The sequence below is a fragment of the Rhamphochromis sp. 'chilingali' genome, assembly GCF_963969265.1.
Source record: "Rhamphochromis sp. 'chilingali' genome assembly, chromosome: 6".
Taxonomy (NCBI): Eukaryota; Metazoa; Chordata; class Actinopteri; order Cichliformes; family Cichlidae; genus Rhamphochromis; species Rhamphochromis sp. 'chilingali'.
In genome coordinates, this window is record NC_137933.1 from 28,683,605 (window position 1) to 28,699,590 (window position 15,986).

A 15,986-nucleotide genomic window follows, 5' to 3' on the forward strand; every position below is an offset into this window, starting at 1 on the left:
ATGCAATATTAAACGCTAATATTCCCCACAGCCTTTTATGCTCCAATATTACAGAGACAGAAGAAAGGCCCTGAATATTCACTCAGAGAGATGACATGGACAGGTTCGGGAAAAAAGAAAGTGCACACAGGCTCACACACAAAAAATGACTCTATAAAGACACGTGCACATATTACACACTAATGTATTTCACAGAAGTGTAGCTTCTGTAGAGATTAATTTACATAAAATATATCCATGCTTATTCCACTACATCTCTCCAACACAAAAGAAGTAATGTATGTACGAGAGAAAAGGAAAGAAGCAGCTTGGGAGGATGGATCAACCTGAGACAGGAAGAAAAAAAGGAGGAAATACAGAATGAAAAATGAAAAACAGAGCCAAATAGGAATGAATTAAATACTTAAAAAGTGAGGCAATAAAGAGTGAGAGGGAATAGAAAAAAACAGCTGAGTGAAATGAAGCGAAATACAAACAGAAAAAGAAAGAGAACTGATTAGAGATGCATGCTGAGGGAATGTAATTGTTCTAGTCGATTTGAGACATTATTTAAAGTGAGACCCGAGAGAGAAAGACAGAGTGTGTGAGAGAGGGAGCGATCGACAAAGAGAAGAGGGCGGAGGTGGGACAGGGACCTAAGAGTGGAACGACAAATGTGGTGTATAAAATAGAGAAAAGGAGAAAAAAAAGGGGGAAATTTTTTGTCATAGTCTGAAGATTATGACTGAAGTTTAGTTTCTGTGTGTGTGTGTGTGTGTGTGTGTGTGTGTGTGTGTGTGTGTGTGTGTGTGTGTGTGTGTAGAGCACTTTCTGTGATAACTTTTATTTTAGTGTGAGGTTCATGTAAGAGTAAAATTATTAAATACATGCGTGTGTGTGTAGGAGGCTGTCTGTTATTTTTAACAGCTGCTAGCTGACAGCTGTGCGTCTCCATGCAAAAACTAATGCACAGACACAGGTGTATGAATGATACATAAGTAGTGAATAATGTAGGCTGTCCTGTGCTACAGTGAGGTGAAGCCGTCATATCGAACATTTCACTGCAGACTACAAGGGGTTTTTCTTAGGGTGATGCCTACTACTACCTTACAAGTTGTATTAGCTTCCAGTCAAACTAACATCTGGTCACACAGTGATGGTTTAGGTCAAACTACTCCTTCTGTTACCAGTGTGTGAATACTCACAAGGTACTTTTGGTTTCACCTTAAATGATTGGCAACTATAACCAGAAACTCTACAGACTGCAAAAAAGACTCTACATTTTACTTAACAACTTATGTAGCAACTACCCAGCTAACTGCTGCAAGTAGCATTCCAGTAATTCACATACACATAAAACCATTTTCTCTAAAATTTTATGAAAACAACTTTAGGCAGACTTTAGGTCCATTTGTTTTAGTGGATATAAATGAATACACAGTTTAATCAGTTTAATCATAATCACAGAAACTAAACTTCTGTCATAATCTTCAGACTATAATTATTGATAAAGGCAATTCTCCATTACATATGGTGATGAAATGAAAACGTTTCTAAATGAACTTAAATATCAAATGAGTTTTATCAATCATCACTATTAGCATTGTGGTCAGCATTTAAACAAGCTGGATTTCATTTCAGGCATGCATACTAACATTTGGATCTCATCTGTTCCTTTTCTACTTGTTATCCACTTTTGGTCTAATTTTCTGTCATGAAAATCATGAGTTGTTAAGCACTGACTGCTGACCGTTGCTGCCTGGTTTTGCATGATTCCAAAAACAAGATGGCTTACTCAACAATTTTCTGAGAAAGATGAAAAAGCTCAACAGTCCCTCCAAACCTCTTAAAAACCATTAGAATAAATATAATCAAGATGGAAAGAAAAGTGTTCAAATAAATACTTGTGCTACGGTAGGCGCGTGTGTGTGTGTGTGTGTGTGTGTGTGTGCGTGCTTACGTACATCTTTGTATAATTTATTAAAGAAGTTCTTTGTCATTAAGAAGGAAAGTGCTTAATTAGGACCACGAGGAGGTTTTCCCCCAGGGGATTCCTCTGTGATGAGTGTGTGTGTTTGTATGTGTGTATGTGTTTTTAAGTTTAAACATGATATGTGCTGTGTGCCTGGATCAAATGTAGATATTAATTATTGTGAAATCAAACCCATCCACAAATGTTGAGCCAAAATATGTAGGACTTGTCAACATGAAATTCTAATGACTTCACAATACACTATTTATAAAGCACTACCCACAAGATACTACTAAAAGAGTAGTTGTGATTTGTCATATAAGAGTTTGTTTGTTACTTACATTGTTCCCCTTTGTGTGGCTCTCTGGCAAACACAGGCATCTGTATAGTGTCACACTGGTATCACAATGATCTGCATGGCCGTGACACTCACACCTTCCCAAAGACAGAGAGAAACATTGAAAATAAACAAACTGAAACTGTGTTTTAAAACTTTGATGATGAAAATTTTTAATTCCCTTATGAAATGTGACAAGAAAAAGCAAAGAAACATCATGAGAAAAGCTCTCCCTCCCCGAATGCTTCAGTCAAGAGCTCCTTAGTGCTACTGGGAAGTTTCCATTCAACATTTATAAATGCCATCCTGAGAATCATTAAAGCAACATAACAGGTAGCAGACACATGCGCACACGTGTGCACACGACAGTCATTTAATTATTCATTCAGATATTCAGTTGCTTTCTCTCTTTCATTCTTCTCTCTGTGTATCCTTTCACCTCTTGTTCTCTTAATGCCACTTTCTGTTAAAAGGTGACTTTATTAATCAAATAAGAAATATATATAAAAGTATCTCTATCATTTCCCCCTGACCAAGCCTTTTTATACACTATTTTTGATTTGTGGTAGAACACACTTTTTAGCTTCATTGCTTTGGAGATCTGTCTTAAAATAAAATAAAAAAGAAAATAAATTAAAATATATACTAAAAAAAACTTACCAAAAATATCAAGCTTAATAAATATATTTAAACAGTTTTTTTAAGCAAATGAAGCCTGAACTGATGAGAACTTCCAAAGTAGGATTGCAGTTGGGCCACATTTTGACCAAACAGCCATGTAACCTATCCAATTTTCTTTGTTGGCATACAAATAAACAAACTTCAGCCTGAAGCCTACCATTTCACATTTTAAAAGCCAATTGTCTTGTTTCAAAAACAGCAGAAAAAAAGAAACTGATGGCCACCAGTACTACCCCTCACCCTCCTAATAAATCTGAAAATCCTACACCAATTTAGTCATAAGTTATCACATTCACAAGATTTTCAGTATTCATCTTAACCTTGAAGTCAAGGTCACTGGGATTTGAACTCATCCAAGACTTTTGGTCGAAGCACCTATGGTATCAGTTTGAAAATCCTACATCGATTCATTCACAAGATTTTTAGAAAACTTGAGGTCAAGGTCAGAGGTCAGCGTCACTGGAATTCAAACCCATCTGAGATTTGTAGTAGATGCACCTGTGATATCAACTTGAAAATCCTTGATGACTTCCTTCTTGAGTTATTGCATCGATAAAATTTTTAGAAAATTTGATCTCTGACCGTGACCTCAAGATTAGAACTTCGTCCAAGACTTTTAGTAGAAGAACCCACGGTATCAATTTCAAAAGCCAACGTTGCCTTGTTCTTGAGTTATTGTATTGCTCACCTGGCTGGGAGGAGGACAACAGCCCATAACCCTTTTACAGCTGAGAGGAAAAACTACAACTAATGCTGGAAGATGAGCAAGCTAAAACTCAAGAAGCTTTAAGCGGGACTCCTAAACCACTTTCACAGATGAACTCCAAAGACAGAAGAATCAGGTCCATGCACTACCCAAAGTTGCATTTCCTCGATTTTAACACAAAACAGGACATAGTCCATGTCTGATGTGTTCTGACTACTGGAAATACTCTTTGGTTTTAGCAGATGGAAGTGACTTAGTAGAGCATCAAGGAGGCTTGACAAAGGACAACTACTTATTCACTATGGCTTACTTGTTGTCACTGTATCTAAGAAGGAATACTACATGTACTTTACACTTGGATCCTGAGAGGCTAAATTAATTTCCAGTGCAAATGAGTTTGATATGTATGATTTTAATGAAATGCGTATGTCTGCAATGCACATGTAAAATTGTGGGCAACAGGCACATCTTACTGAAATGTTTTTTATGTTCTGTTCTGCAACACTTGCTGAAAATTTTTGGTTCAAATTTTTTTTTGCTCTTCTAATGATACAAAATATTTAAATTAAATAAATACACTAGAAACAATATCCTTCAAATGGCATAACATACTATAAAGTAACTAGTGCAGGTATATAATAATAGCCAGTATGTTGCAAAAATATAAGATAAGAGATATTTCTTTTATTTCTACAACAGAGAACAGAAAAATATTGGGGTTTCTAAACTGTCACCATGGTGATAATGTTTCTGTATTTAGATGTATTGTAATATAGGATTGTTATGTCTGTGCTACAATGTAATGCAATACAATAATCTAAGAGAAGTCTAACATACAGGGCTTAAAAAAGCCAACATTCACAAAACACGCATGCTAAAATGATTCCTCTCAACATACTTATTTACTTGCTCTATAAAGAATGACGACAGTGGAGAGATGGAAGAAGAATGAGAGACAGGAAGAGATAAAGAATGCACAGATGAGATTTCAGCTAAATCTCTGTTTCTCCTACTTCACTGTAACAAGCTACTAATTAAAAGAGCTTAGAGGGAGGGGGAGGGGGAGAAAGAGTTAGAGATGATTGCCTCCTGCATAATCCTATAATTACCACAGTCATGAAAAACAGTCACTCTGTCAGTCTAATGAAGAGATGTGTTCACAATTACTCTCAGAAAGCTCTGCTGAAACTCAGCGGTCTGTGTTTGTCATAATATAAGCTCTCACTCACTTTTACAAAGAAACACTGGGAAGATAGTTAAATAGTTCTTTCAACCAATTATGCCACGTAAGTATGTAAAATTTGGGATGTAACAGGATCACAATTAGAAGTATGCCACTTATAGTAGTCCTCTATATTAATTTGTGAATTTGCAAAAAACATGCTAGGACTTCTAAATTCAGTGTGATGCCAGCTTACCAGAAATATCATACAAATGTCACATTTACCAGTCATTTAGTTTCTATGCTCTACCAATGATTTACAAATCCATATAATTACTTGATCTCCATTAGCCTGCCTGCATAAGTATTTATAAATTTTCACCTGCCACTGATGGTGATTTCACTGATGCCAATGGATCTATGTCGCTGGTTCACTCCAACTGCTCTGGTGTAGTATTGTCCACTCATATGTATTCTGACCTGGGCAGCTTGTACCATCTCCTGTAGGATAGGTGTGTTGTAGAAGTCATTGTAACCTGGCCTCAGGGGTGGCTGAGGGGTCAGCAGGCTGAATGTGATGTTACCTCCTGAGAAGGGCACATCACTGATGCACATAAACATTACACAAAATTAGAAAAAAAACCCCAAGAAAATATTAGATTTTTTTTTAAATAAAAACACAATCACATAATCAAAATTTATATTTGTGAGTAGCTGTAAAGCACTGTTTAGATCTATATCACTAATAAACAAAGCTGCACTAACAAATCATTGATTGATTGATTGATTACATCTACCAGGAAACTACAGAACACAAACACCAAATTTGGTCTGAGGCCCAAGTAATAGAGTACAATCCTAAAGCTGCCTTCTGGAGAACAGTTACTTCTACATTTTAAAGTCTACAAATCTTTCTGTAAACACTATATGGAGAAGCATTGGGCAAAAGCTCTTCATCTTTGAATGTCAGTGTTTTAAGTTGTGTTGCCAGCAACATGACAAGGTTTGTTCATAGCAATAAACAAGAAGGCTGCAAGAAAATACTGTCATAAAATTCTAGTATTAAACAATCTACAGTATTTGAGATCCTTGTAGATTAGTAGCAATATTTCAGTTGTTACTAATGAGATAATGAATAACCCAGAAAACTGCATATTACTGATATGTAAATATACAAGTATGAAAGAAATCTAGGCCTTTACAAAGGAATTGCCAAAATGACAACACAATTCATTAATGCCTAATAAAAAACTTCACATCAGAGTTTCTACCAAAATCATTTTGTGCCACCTCTCACTTGCCTTTTGTTTTTTTGGTGTCTCATCAAGAAAAATAATTGTTTACCTGTTCGTAATGACACGATTTAAGGATTATCTAAACTGACTAAGGCATGTCTAAATGTATCCAGCCAAACACTCCAATGGACTCAGATGTTTTGTAAGATTAATTCAATCTAGCATGATAAAAGCATACTAGATTAAACAACATAGTTATATACATATTTAAACTGATCTCATGCCAAACTTTGTAATACGAATAACTCTAAAGGTTGTATGTGATATAATTTGCCAAGTCAAGTAAAAAAACAAGTAATGGCCACATGTGATCTATTCATGCTTGTTCTGTCTAATGCCAAATAAGCCCCAGATGCGAGAAGCTATGCCAAGATTTAGTCCGACGGTGTATGTTAGACTATGTTCCAACTCCAGTTGTACATCCACTGCCAACTGACAGCGTGTGAGACATGTATACAAAAATGTATTTTTATATGTGTTTGTATTTCTTAATATACTAATCTAGCCCAGCCAGCAATTTCCTGTGCACTAGGAAAAATGCCCCAAAACAGGAATGGCCTAGTTTATTTTGAATGCATGGATTTAAATTTACTACATGTGTATTATTCAACAAGTTATCTGCTGTATTTATCAAGCTCATAATAAAAGAAATGGAACTAAATGTGATGTAACCCAGTAAATATGTGTCTACGCTCTTTCATTCTTCATGGACCAACACTACTACGTGGTCAGTCCTTGAAAAAAATATGTAAGCACTTATAATGCTGTTGAGCCTATTCATGATGTTGGGTTTCTATTGCATCACTTCCTGTTTCATTTTGAAATTGTCAGTTTTACTTCCTGTATTTGTTAATTTTCCTTCCTTTATGACTATATGCCAGGCCCACATTAGTCTCACCTGTGTTGTCCTTCACACCTGTTTTCAATTAGCCAGTCACACGGCCCTGTATATATATATCTCCTATGTTACACTTCTGATTTGCTACAGTGTCTTGCACTTTTTGTCAATGTTTTGTTTTTCACTTCATTTGTTGGGTTCTCCTTGTATATGACCTTTTAGACTGTTTAATTGACTGCTTTTTGCCTGCCCCTATGGATTATTTTCTATGTTGACTGATCTCTTGGATATGATCAGATCCTGCTTTTGAATTACAGATTTACATTTTTGGACTTTTATTCTGCCTCCTGGTGTCCTGTGTCCCTTTACCTCTGTGAAGGGACACAGTTATGATGGTTCAGAAGGTTTTATGAGGAGTGGGCAGTACAATTAATTTCACTTCAGTTATCAACATCTAAAAATAGATATTGAGCTTTCCTGTAAAAAGCTCTCCTTATAGTAAACAATATGAACTTTTCATCCAACCTACCTGGACAGCTGCAAACAGTTGACTGAGTCCGGTCTTAGTAAAGGCCCATTGTTCTCCATTTCAAACACATTGCAGTTTCTGGCCATATACTGCCAGTCCAGCCATGACTGCTCTGTGTTGGTGTTATTCTCAGTGTCTGTGAGGTCAGCCTTTCTTCTCTGGATCACAACTGACTCAGGCATGAAGCCACTAAACTGAACAATAACATAAAATACCTGAAGGAGAGAGGCGTAAGAGTTGACGTGAACAGAATACGACTTGGAACACCAGTTCACTTGTAGACTCTAATACAGTTGAAAGCATTTAGCAAAGCTTACCACGGTGAAGCCTCAGTTTTTGCCACAAAAATTCTGTCATCTTGCACCGTGCTATATTAAAAGGTATAACTAATTTTCTGCATTTTCACAGATAACAAATGAAACACTAAAAGACATTAGTCAGGTGCTCTGTTGCATCGTGTTTAACAAATGTTAATAATTACATTTTTTGTAATTTGCGCACTGAAAGGGAAATTCAGCTAAATACAAATACATCTGAGCAAGTAGTTAGCAAACCTCAAAAAAAAGCAGCATGACAAGGTAAAGTCATTCATTCTACTCCCTCTACTGTTCTTCTCCTCCCACTGGGGCATACCATCAGACACTAAGATATCAAAGCTACCCCAATACACCACAGGAAAATGCCAGTTTGCTGATGCAACATGGAACTCAACAACTCATGCTCACATAAGAATATAATCTGTATCTGTGTTCAGATTAAAACAATGCAATTTTGTTCAAAGTCGTTATTGAGTTTCCAATATGAACAATCTAAATTATAATTAAGGACTTTAGCAGAAAATAGACAGCCATCACTTCCACCTTTTCAAAAAGACACCCAGAAGTAGTCTCTTATCACATACAAACCATGTGTGTGCCTGTGTGTACAGTAGGTGTGTCTCTCTTTAAGTGTTATCTAGAACTACAGAGTGGGTTGGGACACTGGGTTACACAGTAGGGAGTGGACTAAGCCACCACTACGGCACAATCCCCACACCCACCCCACTTACTAACATAAATACTTGAAACCTCAGAGAGTGGCTTTTATCTAGGGACTTGAGTTGGGCGACCACATCAGGACAGCTCCCAAAATCCTGCCCACACTCACATACACAGTTCAGAGAGAAGAGGAATTAGTCTTTTGACAACCCCAGCGTCAACAGAGCCAAAATCTAGCAGTCTTCCTCTCTTTCTCCCTCTCTGCCCCTCTGTGTGTGTGGCATTGAAGAGCTTAGACAGAACTGTCCACTGCACACACACAGGTGCAAGTGCAGATACATATTGTGGTGTTTGAATTGCAGCTTTTCAAATTTATACTAGACAACAATGGCATTTAGTTGACTGTTCAAATAAAATGATTTCTTATAAGGTCATCACATTACTTAGACTATCCATAGCAAGCACTAAATCTCAAAGTAAAAATAAGTTTACAGTAAACCTGATGCACCTATCCAATACTTTTGCTGTGCCTGATGAAAATTATTGAATGAATTAGCCTTTCAGTGTAGCCAGACAGCAGGTCTGGTCTTAAACTACAAAAGAAAAACATTTGGTACCAGGCCTATAGATTCTGTGCAGGCAGATGTCTGTACAGTCTTTGTCATAGTTGCTGCAAAAGTACAGTCACACGGGAAAAATAAGGGAAACTCTCAAAAACAGTCTCATGTTTGCCAAATGAAGCCAAAATTATAAATAAATTACAATATTTAAATTGGATGTTTCTCAAAACATAGTGGGCTCATGGCTGAAATGAGGTGCATTACCTGGTACTGTCCATTAGCCAAATCTACTGTAATAGTGACTCCTTCATCCAGTTCCTGTGCAGTCATGATCTTAGATACCCATGTGGTACCCATGTCCTGATCGTTGATATAACTTAGTGGATGGGCATTAAGGTTCAGTCTTAAGACTCTGTCATTGGTGGTGTCCTCAACCGCATTGGGGATACAATATCTGTTAACGGTAGCATAATATAAAACTAGTGTTTTAAATAGAGGAAAACTAATTTATTATTAGTTTTGGTATTACAAAGTAACTCCAGCTATAATATTCAGTTTTGAAAAAATGTACAGAGTAAATAAAAACTGTGATACTGTACCTCTCAATTAGAGGGTGCACCCTTGGGTGAGTGGGAGGACATCGACACTCAGACTGGACATGGAGCTCAGGGAGGACTCCTGAATACAGCTCTACTATTTCCCTGGTAAAGGAAGAAACTATACATTAAACCTAAATTCTGAACACAGAATGTCATTGCATGCAGACTAAACTGGGGATATGAAAAAAGAAGAAAACAACCAAAATTGAAACCAAAATATAAGTTAACAGCATTCTTTATTAAATTGTGTTAAATTAAACTATATAACTGCTTTATATATATACTTAACGCTGTAAAACAAAAATCTGATGGATTTCCATTTTAAGAAAAAATCTCAAAGCACCTGTTAATGTCCTTTCGACTAAACATTTAGCTTAAACTGGTTAATCAAAGCCATAATTTGAAACTTCAGCCTTTTGTTTAGTGCATCTCTAATCTTGTCAGCTGCTCCCTGTGTGGAGTACATCACTGGTAACCAAAAGACTAATTGCTTTGTATTGAAGTCTCAGGAAAATCCTCTGGAAGCAGTATGGATTTTAAGATGCAATGATAAGCCCCCTCCTTATTTCACTTTAACACTTTATGATACTTCTACTTCCTTGTTATGTTAATCTGTTCAGTATTTGTGTATTTCTCACGATTTCTAAATCTTTTTTCTTTATTCAGTCTCTAAACAGACATTGAATGCTTTTCGTATGTGCTATAATTTATAGCTCTTTTCCTAAAAACTAATTTTCAGTGGTCATTTTATGACTCCTCCCTTCTTTCCCACTAGCCAGTCATTACCTGTCTCTCAGCTTCCTTCTGTCCAACTCACCTGTTAGTCAAAGTGGTAGGATAGAATCTAAAGTCCTGCATTCGTCCAATGAACTGATTAGACCCTGGAGAGATGAAAGGGGAGTAGGAAATGACATAAAGAAGGTGTTAATGGGTTTGCACTGAAGGCACTGAGTGAGAGGATTTCACAGTATTTAGTAGATTATCTTATCAGGTTCTTGATACCAGCTAAGTGAGGCTGCCCACAGCTGCTTATAATGGCCAAGTTCACAGTACAAGCCGAACTACATCTGCCAGTCTTTACGTGTCTCCACTAGAGAGCAGCTAAAGCTAAAGCATGGCTTTAATTGGTTAATGATTGTTTACTCTAAACTGGACACTCTTTGTATGAACCTGCTGTGGAAACCTTAAGAGCATGTATCCAGGCTTTTTACAATAATTCCCTTTAGTTTAATATATTAAGATAACCATTAATTGCTACAATGCAGCAGCTCTTCTGCTGTGATATGCGTGTTTTATTTTACAACTGATTTTAAAGGTACTTAAATCAGTGCAATATAAAACCAAGTGGCAATTATATATAAAATATAAATTTTATAATAAAATGTATGATACACAATTGCTGCAGGTAGCTGTAGTGATTGTGGTGGCAGATCGAGGAGTACATAAAACAAGCAATTGCTAGTCAGCTGTCTCACCTTTCAGTTCTACAGTAGTTTATTATGGTCAAAATCATAGACTGCATCAAAAAAGAAAAACTTGTTTACTTTGTATTGCTACTTTTTTTTCATCAGAGTCCAGACTGACTGCTGGAGTGACTCACCATAACCTCTGGAGACACAACGTGGTATTACGAGGATGTTTGGAAATAAATGTTGCATATTGCACCTTGAATTATTTTCTGAACTATAAAAAACTGGATATTTGTAAGGCCATAAAGTTGTAAATGACAAATTAATTTAATTAAGTTAAAAAAATAGTACTTTTAAACAATAAATGTTCATAAATAGAGAAAACAAAAAAAATTTAAGTTCCCAGTCACTTAGACTAGGAGATGTGAGTACTTTTAATGTGAGTACAACTGTTAGTACTGTTCCTCCCAGCTTATTTAAAGCTGATCTACTCATGAAACAGGAAGAGACCATGTCCAAATCAGGTAGATCACATGTGCAACGCTAGTAACGCTCCACAAACATAGTGACGGATACTGGTTTGCAACCAGAAAGCTTTCATTTTGAAGCAGCAACAGGAGGAAAAGTTAACTTAATGGTTTAAGTAAACAGAAAGAAGTCAGCAAACAGTAAACTATGGCTCATATTGAAAAGTACAAACACAGGAACACAGTGATCTGAAGTTTAGTTTCACACAGAGAGATTCAGCAGAAGCTACAAAGGAGTTTTCTCTACTGTCTACAGCAAAGAAAGACATGATTTTAGCTGCCAATGACACAGATTAGCAGAAAAGACCATCACAGGCTGGCTGCAGATAGCACTATTACTGAGCAGAACTTCACTGCTTATCTCCTGCATATGGCTCAAGTTGAAGGAAGAAATCTTATCAACAGTGAGACTGGAACTAAATTCACTGCCAATTTAAAGCTCAGATATTACTATATTTAATACATTCTATCAGAAATATCGGCAAAACAAACAAAAAACATTTTATCTCATGCAAAGAGTTAAAAAATTGTGGACACAGCCTCTCAAGCTTCAAAGTGTCTTTAACAAGCATAGATATGCTGGAATACATCAAACACACATGGACATACTGGACTGAACACCAAAGACAAAGAAATCAAACACATAAGCACAGTAAAGTTCAAACACATCATCTTCTCCATACATAACCATACATATGTGACAATGTTGGACAGAACATAAGAAGATGAAATCTGTCCAAAAAAGAAGGCTGGAGTCTTTTAGTATCCAACCAACTTTTGTCTGGTTCGACAATAACTCTTAGAAGATGGATAACGTCTCTAAACATCGACAGAACCCCTGCCATGTCTAGCTTTGCCTGTGAAAGTGTCTGTGTGCAAATGCTTGTGTATGTGTGTATGTGTATTTGTATTTGCTGCTCAGAGAGGCTTTGGTGTGTTTGGCCCAACCACAGTATTGTGTGTTTGAGTGTGTGTGCTTTGGGAGGGTGCATGTGCATGTAAAACAGAAGGAAAGTGAGGAAGTGTTATGGGATGTAAGTGTGTTAGATCAGTGTGTGGTTGTGCAGCCTTAGGCTTTGGCTGAGGATTTCTTTAGCATGTGGAAATGGGATTATGCCTTCCTCTGAAAAGCACTCTTCCTATTGTTACTGGGATGATGCAAGGTATAAGCCTTAATTCTCTCTTCTCTGTGTGTCTCTCTCTTCTTTCTGTGTGTTTAACTTACTTACAGCCATTTCTCTTCTTATTCTTTGTTTTTATGGTATAACAACTGATGGCAGTTTAATAACAGGCCATAACAGGTATGTGTTTTTCCTCTCTGTCTTTTAATAGAGTAGATTAAAGCATCAATTATCATATTTACTACGTTTCTGAGTCCATAATTTCTTACTGGTTAAATAACAGTGACAGTCCTGGCTGCAGCAATACCAGCCAATGTTAAATACTACAAGTCCCAGGATACCAAACACAGCAAACATTCCTTAACCAGCTTACAGCAGTTTGCCACCATTCCTTTTTCCAATATATGCACACAGAAGAAAGCAGCAACCAAGCAAGTTTTTAATATCATAACCAAAGTCTTAGCTACAAGATTGAGCAAACATATTTCAACAATTATACATCCTAATCAAACAGGATTTATTCCTGGTAGATGGTCATTCAATAATGTCTGTTTATTATTAAATACAATTTACTCAGGTTATGGAAAAGAGGCTAAAACAGCAGTACTTTCTCTGGATGCCCAAAAAGCGTTTGATCAGATTGAATGGTCTTATATGGGCAATCGTGGCTCAAGAGTTAGGAGTTTGCCTTGTAATCAGAAGGTTGCCGGTTCGAGCCCCGGCTTGGACAGTCTCGGTCGTTGTGTCCTTGGGCAAGACACTTCACCCGTGTTTGCCTACTGGTGGTGGTCAGAGGGCCCGGTGGCGCCAGTGTCCGGCAGCCTCGCCTCTGTCAGTGCGCCCCAGGGTGGCTGTGGCTACAATGTAGCTTGCCATCACCAGTGTGTGAATGTATGGGTGGATGACTGGATGTGTAAAGCGCTTTGGGGTCCTTAGGGACTAGTAAAGCGCTATATAAATACAGGCCATTTACCAGGCCATTTATATATTTGAGACTCTAAAACAATTTGGTTTTGGGGAATATTTTAGGGATTGGATTAAAATGATTTATCTGTGTCCGGTGTCCTGCATTCTCACTAACGCAGATAAATCCTCCCCCTTTCAATTACAACGCGGAGTGAGACAGGGGGATCCCCTCTCACCGCTTCTTTTTGATATAGCTCTGGAGCCCCTTGCCATTAACATAAGAAACCACCCTGGTATACAGGGAGTTAAATTTGGGAATGTTGAAAGTCTTGTTAATATGCATGCAGATGATTTACTGATCTGCCTTTCCGAACCAGAAATTTCATTCCCTAATCTTTTAAATTGCATTAAACACTTTGGGAAATTATCAGGATATATTATCAATTGGGACAAATCTGAATTTATGCCAATAACAGATAATCTATGCCCAAAGTTTCTCAGCTCACTCCCATTCAAATTAGTGACTACATCTTTTACCTATCTTGGCCTTAAGATCTCTAAAAATCCCAAACTCCTCTATAAATTGAATTTTTTGGAAATGCTGGACAAGCTCAAAGACGATATCAAAAAAAATACTTCCAGTGGGGGGTTGGGTCTTCCTGTGTTTAGACATTATTACTGGGCAGCAAATTCAAGAGCTCTATTGCACTGGCAGTGGGGTTTGCCTACTGATTATTGTTATGATAAGCTTCCGATCTGGCTCCAGGTAGAGGCAGCAAAAGTATCTGAAGCCTCATTACCGGTCTTATTGTTTTCTAACACGGGTTCTTCTAATAATTCGATCAGTCGTAATTTTGTTGTTAAACACTCCTTAAAGATATTAAGTCAAATTAGAAAATCTCTTAAACTACCTGACTTTTCAGTAAGAATGCCAATAATACATAACTACTTGTTTAAACCAGGTAAAGTGGATAGGGTGTTTTTAGAATGGGGAGAAAAGGGATTGAAATGCATTGAGGACTTATATAGATGACAAATTTATGTCTTTTCTTCAACTTCAACAAAAGTTTCAGTTACCTCAATCACATTTTTTTCGTTTTCTTCAAATAATGAATTTTGTGCAACAAAACTTTTCAGACTTTTCACTGAAGCCACTAAGTCATACTTACTTTGATATAATTCGGAAAGCTGATTTTAAAGTGCTTTACAATCCCAGTTGATTCTGATCGAATTAAGAATACACGGACTGAAGACCTCGGTGTTCTTCTGTCTGAGGACCAATGGTCAAATTGTTTGTCCAATATTCAGAAAGGCTCAATAAACACCAGATATAAACTAATCCAGTTTAAAGTCATTCACAGATTACACTTTTCTAAACTTAAACTTAACGGATCTATAATTCTGTATCCCCCTTATGTGACAGATGTAATATCGGTGAAGGTTCCCTTGCACATCTATTTTGGCATTGCCCTGTCTTGAAAGCTTTTTGGAGCCAGATTTTTACGTGGTTTTCAAACCAATTTAGGAAAAAAGTGCCACTCGATGGTAGACTGGCTATACTTGGATCATTTGCATCAATCGAATCTTTTTCCTTTTCACAAAAACAGATAATTACAATGGGTATGCTGGCTGCAAAGAAACGTATTCTTTTACAGTGTTTTAAAAGGTGGATTAATGAGATGGTGTCTGTGGCTAGGGTGGAACAGATACAAATTGGTCGAAAGGGGAAACTGGCAAGTTTTTGTACGATTTGGCAGCCATTTCTAGAATTTTTAAAAATTAACTGATCATAATTCATGCCTCACACTCCGCGTGAGTTTTCTTATTTTATTTTACTCTTTAGTTAGTTAATATTGTTATAATTTTTTCTTCTTCTTTTTTTCTCCTTCTTTTTCCTTTTTTCATGCTTATAAGTTCACAAATGCTAAATATAGTAATTGTCCTCAGTTGAATCTGTATAAGCATGCTGTGTTTAATTTAAAAGCAAAAAATAAAATATTAAAAAAAACCCAAAACAAAACCTTTTTAATATGTTTACATTAGAACCAGATTTAGGACTGAAACTTGTTAGAACTAATACTTAAAATACATATTGATATCAACATTATGTAAACATAATGATACTTGTTAGTTAGTTAACCCGACCCAAAATTCTTGATAAAGAGAGTAGTAAGATTCATTGTTATTATAAAAACCTTAGCTTATAAAAACAAGGTAATTAGCCAATGTAAATGCGCTGAATGAAAAATGCTGACCCTGAACAGTGAGGAAAACCTTGGTTTGGTTTCATGAAAATCTTAGGGATTACACGGATTTATGATAAAGATTTTCAGTACCATATGGACACATATTATTCACACCTCTGCACCAAGTTAGCTCCTTAAAGTT

General features: G+C 36.7%; 1 protein-coding gene across 1 annotated transcript in view; it reads right to left on the bottom strand.

Annotated features, from left to right (window-relative positions):
- Positions 1-15,986, bottom strand: part of ush2a (Usher syndrome 2A (autosomal recessive, mild)) — a 227,024-nt gene that overhangs the window by 180,417 nt on the left and 30,621 nt on the right. Inside the window, exons 7-12 of the mRNA XM_080885054.1 lie at positions 10,453-10,516; positions 9,636-9,737; positions 9,301-9,490; positions 7,500-7,714; positions 5,220-5,441; positions 2,293-2,386 (exon numbers count right to left, since the gene is read on the bottom strand). Of these exons, the coding sequence (XP_080741180.1) occupies positions 2,293-2,386; positions 5,220-5,441; positions 7,500-7,714; positions 9,301-9,490; positions 9,636-9,737; positions 10,453-10,516 (887 nt within the window). The remainder of the gene's footprint in view (positions 1-2,292; positions 2,387-5,219; positions 5,442-7,499; positions 7,715-9,300; positions 9,491-9,635; positions 9,738-10,452; positions 10,517-15,986) is intronic.